The sequence below is a fragment of the Dipteris shenzhenensis genome, chromosome 28 (genome assembly GCF_047967505.1).
Source record: "Dipteris shenzhenensis isolate YYH24624 ecotype China chromosome 28, Dip_SZ_1.0, whole genome shotgun sequence".
Taxonomy (NCBI): domain Eukaryota; kingdom Viridiplantae; phylum Streptophyta; class Polypodiopsida; order Gleicheniales; family Dipteridaceae; genus Dipteris; species Dipteris shenzhenensis.
Window position 1 is genome coordinate 1151673 of NC_141623.1, and position 11625 is coordinate 1163297.

Here is an 11625-nt window from a genome sequence, read left to right on the forward strand (position 1 = left end):
CCTTACCATTGTGATCAACCGTACAATTGCATTGGGGCCAAGTAACATGTCTCATTCACCATTTGTTTGGTCTTGGTGGATGTGTTCTCATTCCAAAAAATTGCATTGCAAATTATGAGAGAGAATGCACAACATTTTAGATATCTTGCATTGATGGATATGGAAGAGGAGGATCTGTTCAGGTATGATGGATTGCAACCATGAACATTGGAGATTCTTCCCATGCAAGAAAGAGAGCTAGGCAAGAGAGAGCTACTCGTGCTCCACCCTCACCATCATTTGCTGATAAGTATACACGTCATATTGTCAACACAGTCTTTGCAAAAGGATCGCCGATGTGTGGCAGATATTCAAATTGGCAGGACTATTCCAGAGTGCAATTTTGCCTTTAAGGTTCTGCAAACACCATGGTGCTTGATATCTTACATGTGGACAAGGATGATATTAAGCAATGTGGAGCACCGTTCTTGAGGATGAGATCGCTAGGATTAGCAAAGCTCTAGATCCTAATAAGGAGGGCCGGAAGAAATTCGGTTACTCCTTACTCCAATGAGTGGAGCAATTTAGGAGGGGCATCCTCAATATATTGGTATCCTCATGCCTTGTTACCTATTTCCTGAGAGCTATTGATATAGGCAGCCCTTGCACTGGGCACATGGCTTGGGTTTGGTCATTTTCTAGCTACATGCTCATGATGTGGTTTTCGCAGAGGATTCTTAGAGGCACTGCATGTGGGATTGGCCGTTGGCACAGGAGGTATGGAGGAGAGCTTTTGAAGGAATTTAGAGATCAGACTTCACTCTTAAGTTAAAGATAAATACCTGCATAAAATATCACTAGCAATAGAAAACCCGAGAATCGGCGAGAGAGAAAGACTCATTGAAGACCAAACACTATATGACCTGAATGCTGCTCAGCCCGACCAGACTTCTTGCAGCTCACAGAAGATAGAATAAGATACTGCCACAAAGACTCAGCTATAGCTACTAAAGACTTGCCACACAGGCCAATCAAGACGACTAGCCACACAAGCTTACAAAGACTTGGAGAACTTGCTGCAACACAAGCAGCTCGATGAAGACCTCTACAAAACAAACTGATCACTGCAACCAGTCACTTAGACATCGATGAACCTCTTCCACCACCTACGAGTCTGCCTCTGGCAAGAGTCAAGTATTCTTCCTAGTATCGAGGAGCCAGTTGGAGAATACGTTGCTCACATCATGCAGTAAGCTGCCGCCCTCGTCACCAACCTATAGAACTGCAGGTGCCATAATGAAGTGACTCTCATCCGTGATTGAAGGCCATGAACATTGGAGAAGGAAAGAGTCATCTATGTCAGGAAGAGACGGCTTTAGAAGACCACATAGAGATTTGCATGGTTCCATGCCATGTAGCTATGAGTATTCACCGCTCTCAAACCATGGAAGATTCTCCACCATTACCTATGAAGTTTAGACCATCCAACAAAATTGCCAACAGCTTTGAGGATAGTCTTTGCTGGGATTCAAGATGAGATGGTGGTGGCCTAGGGAGGTTACAGATTGAGGACCTACTTCTGGGTACCAAGATAATCAGGGGAGTTTGTCCTTAAGTTGATAGGGCAGGAGTTGACCTTCATCCATACTCTAGGCTTCACAGAGACTGTGTACACCTAGACACTATCATAGATGGGAGCTGATAGCAACCATCATTCCTGGTACATATGGACACCTAGGTGTAGGCAGGCCATAGAGCAGCAGACTACATCAGACTCGGAGACACTGGGCCAGCATTTGGCTAGATATCATTCATACTCTCAAAGGTAATGGGATAACCTGCAGGGAGATTCGGAGTGCTAGGCGAAGGAGGGAGGCTTTTATTTGTATATGGGAGCACAGATGGTGGTATAATATGGCATTATAAACCACCGGAGTGGCTATTTGGTCAGCACTTTGTGCGAGGTAATCCCCCATAGAGCGGCCAGCCAGGGGGATATTGTTGTGTTTTACCTTCATTGGGGTTGTATTTTCGTTGGTGTTTGTGTCACTAAGGAGTATATTAATTGAAGTTCTTTTCTCCGAAAAAGAAAAAGGTCAGCCTCATGATCGTGTGGTGCTCCTTTGGATCCATGGGGTCCCCTACGCATGACTGAGTTGTCTATGAAGGGTCAGGGAAAATTGGAGTGAATCACTTCATTGACCAGATTGGTCAAATTGGGAGCCATGGTCTCCACCTCGTGTGCAAGATATGCTTTGGATCCCTTCACGGTCTTTGGTTCTTGCATTATGAAGCTTAGTATGACATTTTGTACATTCCTGCATCAAAGGTATAGGGTGAACTAGGTCTAGGAATCATGGAGGGATTTATCATTTGAGAGCTGGCTGATTGGGAATCTCATGTACCGTGTGAGCATGTCCTAACCAAGTATGTAAGCCTGTGATAGATGAAGCTGACTTTTATTTTATTGGCGATGAAAGCCCTCTTTTGGTGGTGATGCTCTATCTCTTGAAGGAGACTGCATTTCAAGCATTTGGACTTTTGATCATACCATCCATGTCTCTTGGTGAAATGATCAATAGATAAGGTGAAATTGAGGTATACATAGGCTTAATGGCTGAGATGTGGAAGTCAAAACAGATGAGACAAAGGTGGGGACTGAATGAGAGAGAATCCACACCGAACCCTTCTGCATGTGGGAAGCAGCGAACCTTATAGATGGTTACTAGACTATGTGTGGAGCCCAACTTCAAGAGTGAATGTCATAGGTAGTAATATCTGCAAATCTATTCATCAAATGCTTCATTGTTCTAGTGTCATGTACTGTGTCCGGCAGCATGATGGAAGCCTCAACATATTTGATCATCTCTGCCTAACTCTGTCTTGTATGAGCATAGAAATCTCCTACTAGGAGGACAAGACCATGCCTGAAGACCTGCTTGATATTAAGGAAAAGGGCTAGGTAAGGTGTGGAGCCTTTGTTGCAAGTGAAGGCTTCTACACATGCAATGTCACTGGTGTGTAATAGCAAACTGCAGAATGCAGCAGCAGTGAGGCTGTCAATTGTATGCTCAACCAAGTGATTTGGCATGATTATTGCACTTCAACACCTTGACAATAAAAAAGGACCACCATGCCGATAGGCTCTTTGAAACCTCCATCACGTCTTCTTTGATTCCCACAGAGGCTGACTACCATGTCTATTGTGTACCACGGCCAAGCCTCAGCCAGAACGCTGGAGTCTTTATGTAGCATATGATGTCTCTGCTTTTGTAAGTGTGAGAAATTCCCTAGTTTTGCCCTAAGAGTGCCATTGGAGTTCCGTACTGCTACATGGATAACCTTGAGGATTTCAGTCTTGCATTGCTCGTATGCCCTCGATGGATTGCTGCACGTTTTCTTTTTTGTGCTCTAGCTTAAATTTGGTCAAGTCTTTGGCGTGTCGTCTGCAAACTCCAAGTCTAGAAGCTTGTCCTCTTGGCAGATGGGTAAGTGCATCCCCATGAGGCCAGCTGTTGGGAGCACAGAAAGTATCCCAGAGCCTCTGACACGAAGAGAAAAAGAAACCGAGCTAGAGGGTAGCCCTGCCACACCGAGCAGGAGAGAGAGAAGGCCGCCCCCCGATAAGCATCTAGCGGGCTCTCCCCATATATAGGGCTGCAACTCCCCGACTCTAGTGCTTAGAGAAACTCATTCTCCTCATGGTGCCCTCTAGAAGGGCCACTTCACCCTGTCATAACCATTATCCAAGAGAAGGATTGCGATAGGCTAAGACTCCTCAGGTGCCCAATCCATTGCCTCCGAAGAAGTATATATCTTGTTCAAGATGCTGCACTCGTGAACAAGACCTGTTTGAGTGTCATGGATAATGTCAACAAGATGTGGACGCAACTACAATTAAGACCTTGGCTAAGGTGATATCCGAAAGGGTGATCGGGGGCTCAGATATCACATTGGTCTTCTCCTTTCGAGATCAAGCAAATCCAGCCTTGACTAACTAACTAGGGGAACAAACTGGAATCGAAAATCTCTTGGAAGGAGTCAGGACAATTGTAGAGGAGCATGAATGCACTCCTAAAAGTATCTGAAGAAAGCCGAGATCCTCTCATGGGCACTTCGTTGGTGGGAGGGCCTTGTGGGCCTCCACGAGCCCCTCGTCTGTGAATGTAGTATCTGCCTGCTCATGCCTTGAGAGACCATGGAACGGGGTTGTGCCCACATGGGCTTCTGGGTTGTGAGAACTTGTGGGGTCTCCTCCTCTGACTAAAACGATTCGCTGTAAAGCTTCTGGTCATCTTTAGAATCCCTTGAGGGTTGAAGTCGATCTACCCACCCTTTCGTCGCGTAGCCGCTTAAGATGTGTCCCTGCAAACTGTAGGCCAGTGGTCTGAAAGAAGTGCTTGGTCATCCTATCCCCATGTTGGACCCAACGTGCCCTGGAGGAGTGGTAAAAGAACTTTGCTATGTGGATCTTTGTGGCTTGAAGGTCAAGGTGTGCACTCTTACACTTGACCGCAAGCCACTGGGATGTCACATCCTTCTCCCCGGGTCTCTCTATGGAAGCCAAGTCGCGTCTTATTCTCTCTTGCTCTCATGAAGGGAATGTTGCCTCTGTAGTGCCTGTGAGTATAGCAAGGCGCTACTCTTGAATCATTGTTGCTGCCTAGCTGACCCAACCATGCATGACTATCTGCTACCAAATCTTTGCTATGGCCTGCTGAACCTCCTCCTTTTGTAACAAGGCATTACCCCCTTCTAGGGGATCTGCACGACAAGGCTGCTCTAAGTCAAGCATTATCAAGGAATTATGTGACATCATCATTGCAACTAGGATACTTAGGATGACTTCTCTATGCGTTGTCTAGTCTTCGACATAGAATCTATCGACACTGCTCACGTAGGCCATCATGCTGCCTCTGGCCGAATGAGCAGCAATGGTTGCGAGGAAGTTTGGAGAACTCTGTCTCCCGCCACGGATGCCTCTAACCACGAAGCATAACTGCTCCACGTACTACACTCTGATGGGTGCCCCTTTGCTTGTCTTCCTCAAAGTGTAGATTGCTGAAGTCTCTTCTAATAATCCGAGAGTCTATGTTCGGGAGACACTTGGTGAGTTGTCTCCAAATGGCGAATCTTTGCCGTCGACAGGTTGCTCGTAGACATTCGAAATCCCAAACATAGACTCCCCCATCCTCAAGTCAATCCAAAGTTCCCGTCCTCCTATGAACTCACCCTAATCATAAACATTTGTGGCCAAGGTTTGGGATTGAGATGCAGAACAAAACTCTTGCCTACTGTTGGGTACCAAATTTGTGGTCCTTGCCTTGGCGGGAGGCGACACCATCGTCTAATGTTTGAGTAAGAACATGTCCTCTTGAATCATCAAATTGTCAATAAAATGACCCACCAAAGCTTGCTATAGCTCTTGTCGAAGAATCAACTATTGCGGCTGATGATGTGCACGTCATGTAGGTTGTGTACATTCCAAGTCACTAGGGTCCAGCTCATGGGGAGGAGGGGGTGAAGCAAACAAGGCTTGGAAGCCTATGTGACAATCATGGACTTTTGTGATTTCTGTGGCAGTTTGGATGGGGAGTAGTCCGTATCCGTGCGACGGCACGCCAAAGGCATTATTTGCTGTATACCTACCTTTGGGGCCCACTGCATCAGGAAGGAGGTCGCCACTCCTAGTATGTTGGCGCACTAGTTGAGTGGCTAGTGTGTGACTTGCTTAAGCTGAACCTTCGGTTCCAAGTGGATCGCAGCTATTGCAAGGCCCAAGCCACGTCTATCCCACGAGAAAGCCAGCTATTGCTCCTTTGCCTGTTATCTTGGCCACTCCTCCATCGTGCTAAACATCTGGTCCCACATCATAAGGTTGAAGAGAAGGGGTGTCTATGTGGCCGTGAGGAAGCAAAGTTGAACCCAACAAGGACGGGAGGGGGCTTATCAATCGCCCTAATGGAACCCCCTTTTCGGGGCTAAAGGATCATGGCCGAGAACTCCATCTCAATGGTGTAATGATTTGGGACATCCAAGCCGTAGCCTCGAAAATTGCCTCGAGAGGGGCTATCCTAGGAAGGTTGCGGTCTTGGTGATTGAGAGAAATGGGAGGCTGCTTGTATATACTCCATAGAAGCTTAGCCTTGAATCCATGAGGACCAGGTTGGGACTGCGATGATGAACCTGTGTCCATGCCAAGTGTCTATGGCATTGGGGGGTGCTTGGACATTGGAGAGGCTAGATGGGATGAGAGAGCAAGAGAGTGTGCAATGGAGAGGAAGGGGGGTGGGGGGGGGGAGGGGGGATGGACGAGTGGTGAGGGTGATCACCAACTGTGTTGTGGTGGCAATTCGGGTAGCGGATGCGGAGAAGGGGAGGGATGGAATTGTGGAGGGGAGGGAAGGCAAGAGGTGGAGAAGGAACGGATGGCGGTGGCGGGGGTAGATCTAGGGGCGGTTGAGGTGTGGGGAGGATGGTAGCAGTAGGAGGAGACTCTTGTGGCGTGCCCCTGGGAAGCCGCCTGGGAACTCTGGGGCATTGCCTCAAGTGGGTTTGTCGGACGGTCGAAGATCTCTCCCTCAGGTATCTCTCTTTGAGTGCTTTCCTTGGGGACGGGGGGTTTGGTGGAGGACGGAGGGCTTGAGCCTCGTACTCACTTGTTGTCATTGGTGAGCACGACATCTACAATTCTTCGTGCCCTCTCACCTAGTTTCTTCTGATTCACCTTGATCTAGGCCCCCTCGAAAGCTCCACTCAAGGGGTTTGGAACTCCTGCTATTGTCTGGCTGGCCGCTAAGGTCTATCCTCTCAACTCTCACGCTACTGGCCTCGGCGAGGTTGCGGGTGGATGAAGGCCCAACATGCCCCCTGGACACAGGTCCTCCCCCATCTAGTGTTTCAAGGAAGATCTCCTCCGCTAAGGTCTCTAGGCCCTCTACCATCACTTTGAGTCGTGGGATCCCATCACCTACAAGAACAGAGGCTACTGTGGTAGGTAAGGACTCCAATACACTACCAAAACAACTTCCAATGGATGACAAGATGGATGGATACTCCTTCAAGATCCCTCGGAAGTGTAGCATCACTAAGAATCATGGCATGTGGTGTGTCATGTCCATGTGGTTAGCTATGATCCCGTGATACCATGGTATGAAGAAGATGAGGTGCAGGCCAAGGAAAATGGGACTCTGCTCTACCAAGGCTTGGGGGGAGCTCAGTTAGAGAAGGACTCCTCGCTTGTAGATAGTGATCTACTGGATGTGGTCACTCTCTAGGGCCAAGCTCGCCTAGATCCAGTCATGAACCTGGTTCCTTGTAGGCATGAGGCCAAGAATGCGGCCCACCGATGCTGTGGCTTGGAGGGACTGGACGACATTCTTCACCTGTTGTTTGTCGTCTTGGGAAAGTGCAATCCCTTGAACGGTTAGGGGGGTCGAGGGCAATACCATGTGAGCCCCTCTTGCCACATGAAGCGGTCGTGCTTCAGACTTCCCTAAAGCTCCTGCTGGTTGGAGACCTTGAACAGGTCCAGAGCCTAATGAAACAACTTTTCAAGGGTCGTTGGCAAGCAGAGGGACCAGAAAACCCCCCACAACCTGGCTGTGATGCTATCAGAGCAGCTGCTCAAAAAGCGCCGCGAATCAGCTGCAAAGGAGGGCAGCGCGAACTACGTGCACGAGGGAAGGCAGAGCGGAGAAGGGAGAAGGAGAGTGTTACCATGGATGAGGTGGCGAAGCAGACGAGGGGGGAGAAGGCAGAGTAGTGGGTGAGGAAGCAAGAAAGCGGGGGGTAGAAGGTGGAGGAGAGGAGACTAGAGCGTGGGGAGGAGAATTGGAAGGTGGGTAGAGGTGGAGAGGGCAGGGGGGAGGAGCGCGAGCAGGGAGAAGTGATGTGTTATTATTATTAGACACATCATGCCATAATTCCAAAAGCTCAAAAGTGCTTTCTTGGCATCGTAGCTTGGAGTCTATGGGTGGGCCTGCCAGGCCGAGGGAAATGTGAATAAATGCTACTTTAGCCATTAGACTTGGGATGGGAAACAAGGAAGGTCCAAGAGGCAAGGCCACCTCTAGGCCAAAAGGTGTCCAAGCACAGGAGAGTATAAAGAGTGCCATAAATGTTAACAAAAATCAATCACATAACATAGAGCATACATGAATAAATGTTTAGGATGTTGTGGTTTTGGGTATGTTTAGGATCCTTGAATGTAGAGTCAAAATCCAAAATGGGGACTTTAAAGCCCATTTTCCTTTAGTTCTTAGGTTTGTACTAATTTATTTTGATATATCCCCTATATCCCATTTATTAAGTTTAACAAAATTAAATGTAAACCCTTGTTTCCTTGTGTTTGCATTGGTGTTCCATTTGTTTTGTTATATTTGCATTGGTTTGTCTTTTGTTTCCTTGTGTTAGCATTAGTGTTTCTTTTGTTTCTAATAAGTAATTTAGCATAACCCTCTCTCCCTCCCTCACTCCCTCTCTTATCCTCCTTTTCGCTGTCATAGTTTTTTGTTGTTTGGCTTGGGATTTCATAACTTGGTAAGCATTGGGTTTACCCAAGAGATTTGAAATCTTTGGAAACTCAAATGGCAGTTTGTTATATTGGATGTATTCTAGTCTTATGAAGGTATATCATTTATGAAAGCGACAATTCAGACAAATCCAATTTTAGTTTACTGAATACCCTTAGTTTTTCCCAATCAGATTGTAAACCTAGAGGAAGCTTATGTGAGGAGACAAAGTTTGTGACGTATGGATAATGATGGAGGGGATTTCAGAAATGCTATGTAAGAAGATATTCTTTCTCACAAGGAAATGATTGACCTGCTGGTGACCTTAGGTCAATTGTTGTGGAATGTTAAGACTAAGAAAGGTAATTAGACCCAAACTCTGTGATGTAAAAAATTCTAGTGTCAGGAGGCTTCAACTTCGAGGAGTGCATTCACTCCAAGAAGCCCATGAGATTTGTACTGTGCTAAGGCATGATGGCAGGAACAAGGAGATTGATGTTAGCTGAGTCACAAAGTGAACAGAAGAAACTTAAGCGAATGTTAAAGGGGAAGGACTGAGATTTGGATGTAGGCTTCAGATTTTGTCTAGATTTTACTGATTGCACTGATTATATTTGCAGTACAGGAAAAACATGTTTTTAAAGAGTGGACCTCCTCAAAGCATAATTCTCCACCTTTATGTACTTGAATATGACATCTGCACCAATTACATTTGCAGATGTTGAGATCTCTGAAACAATCTGAGCATTGCAACTTTGTGCTTCCTCTTATTATACTCTTCATTTGACTGCAGCTATATACATTTTTAGAGACGACATTGGTTACTTTGGTCCTGCTGCCTCATTTCATTGCCTTTTTCAGTGATGTCGAGGAAGATCCAGGCTCCCCAGGAAGCCTTGCCACTACTTTCCTTGGATTTGGTGAGTTTCTTTCTGTGTATGCCTCTCTGTTTTTTTATTGAACATGTACTTCTATCTTTGTAAAGTTACTGTTGTGTAGCTGGAATGAAAGACACCTATTGATACAAGTCGAAGTCTTACGATGAATGTGGTACGATCTATATGCAGTGTTGAACTTGGCATTTGCACTCAGTGTGCTTGGTTTTTTAATCATGCATGCTTCATTGGTGGCAGGAAATACCACAACTATAGAGGTGCAGCATTTTGTATTTTAATACGATTCCCAACTTTTTTCCTTAAGTTTCGTCATATTTATTTTCTTTTACTTATGAGGGGAATTGATTCCATGTCTTTGTGCTGCAGGCTTACGAAAAGAAGGCATCTGTAAAGTGGAAATATGATTTGGGTCGAAGAAAGAACTTTGAGCAGGCTAGTAATTACCTTTATTAATCATGGCTTAGTTTAAAGCTGTTTTGGAATCTGACTACTTTTTATTTGGTAACAGGTTTTTGGAACACGGAAGTCACATTGGCTGCTTCCTTTGTATTCAGAGGAAGATATGAGAAGGCTACCAGCCTTACATGGACTCGACTATCCTTGCAAGCCAGACATGACAGGAGATGAACTGTGATTTGCTCTTTTGAAGGAAGATTGTGGTCCAGCAGACATTATTACTCATTACCAATGGTTAATCTCCCTAGGCGAATTATATCTGCATCAGATTTTTGGGAGGGAATGCAAATCTCTTTGACGAGTGGCTCCCAAATGGTTGAGCAGCTGGGTATGCTGTAATATGGAGTAATCAATACTGCTGAAGTCCCTGCAAGCTCACACGAAAGGGGAGGATCAATGCCTAAAGGCCGATGCAGAAGATGTTCTCGTCCTGCGCACTCTGCCGAAATCAACTGCAATTTTTTTAATAAGAAGGGTAGGCTGCTCAAGCCCCTCGTCTTCTTGTAAGTCTGTTTTAATGGCAGAAGGAAGTAACTCAAGCCTCCCAAGCAAGAATATTTAATCCCTTAAGATTAAAAGTTTCACATATTAGTAGAGCAAATTATTCTGCAATAGGTGCAGCTCTTGCTGCAGGAGTACAAAAAAGGGTTATGGAGCCGATGTCAGCCTGCAACTCTCTATTTGACCTGTAAGCTGCAGTTAAAGGTTGCAGTATGGTAGAGAGCCCATATTACATCAGTGTGTTTCTATCACAAATATGGTGTGTGTGTGTGTGTCTCTCTCTCTCTCTCTCTTTCTCTTTCTCTCCACACACTTTTTTTTGTAAAAGAAAATTTGCATTACGAAAGCATTTACATTCATAGCCGTCAGCTACTACTCATAACTAAAAACAGTAATAAAAAATTTCCAACTGGGCCTGAGGAAGGCCTTCAAGGGAATGAGCATTGACTAAAACAAGTACGGGAAGACATTCAATGAAGAGTTCCCATACAGTCGAATGGTACGAGCACGATACGATGACCAAAGAGCCTAATATCGACACCAAGAAATACTCTAGGATGGAAGCATATCTTCCAAACAACCAAAACTGCTTACAAAGGAAGTGGATGGAAAATGAGCTCAAAGTCCTTTCATCAATCTGAAAAATAAATCTCGTGCATAAAAGCATGAGGGGGAAGTCAAGGAAGCAATGCGCTTGGTGGCCAAGAAAGATCCCACCAGTAAAGCCCCAATCAAACAAGGTCATAGAAGACCCTTTGCTTGAGAGGGAGTTTGCTACTCCAGTTGCGTTGAAGAGTTCTCCACCAAGCAATAAACTCATTCAAATGTCAAAAGTGATTGCCATGGTCTTGAATCCAAGGCTGTGGCAAGAAGCAAAGGAGTAACTTGGAGTCTCATGATCAACCCGTCAATCTAGCAAGGGGAGAGTAGATAATAGTTGAGGGAGAAGAGGCTGCAACAAGGTGGTAATAATATGCAAATAGATGTGATAAAACCCTTAGTAATATAGTCTCTTGGCTTGGGGAAAGGAAAGTGTCTAACCTCGATCATCCACAACATCTTGCAATGTAGAAACTCTGAATCAGTGTAGGAAATATGCCTTGTGAGGATGCAAATGAGCCAAAGAATTAGGAAAGATACAACTCGAGTGAAGACTCTGCAACCGAAGTGCATTACCAGGGTCTTGAGTTTTGTTAGAGTAGTGGAGATAATTCAGAAACTATTGCCAATTTGGAATTAGTCTCTCTCTCTCTCTCTCTCTGTGCAATCAAGGTGCATTA

General features: G+C 45.6%; 1 protein-coding gene across 1 annotated transcript in view; it reads left to right on the top strand.

Annotated features, from left to right (window-relative positions):
• The window catches only part of LOC147883019 (putative protein S-acyltransferase 14), a 37053-nt gene extending 26486 nt beyond the window's left edge, over nucleotides 1-10567 (top strand). The window contains exons 5-8 of the mRNA XM_087399363.1: nucleotides 9286-9412; nucleotides 9560-9645; nucleotides 9755-9820; nucleotides 9897-10567. Coding sequence (XP_087255489.1) covers nucleotides 9286-9412; nucleotides 9560-9645; nucleotides 9755-9820; nucleotides 9897-10022 — 405 coding nt within the window. The 3' untranslated portion in view covers nucleotides 10023-10567. The remainder of the gene's footprint in view (nucleotides 1-9285; nucleotides 9413-9559; nucleotides 9646-9754; nucleotides 9821-9896) is intronic.
• The last annotated feature ends 1058 nt before the right edge of the window (nucleotides 10568-11625 follow it).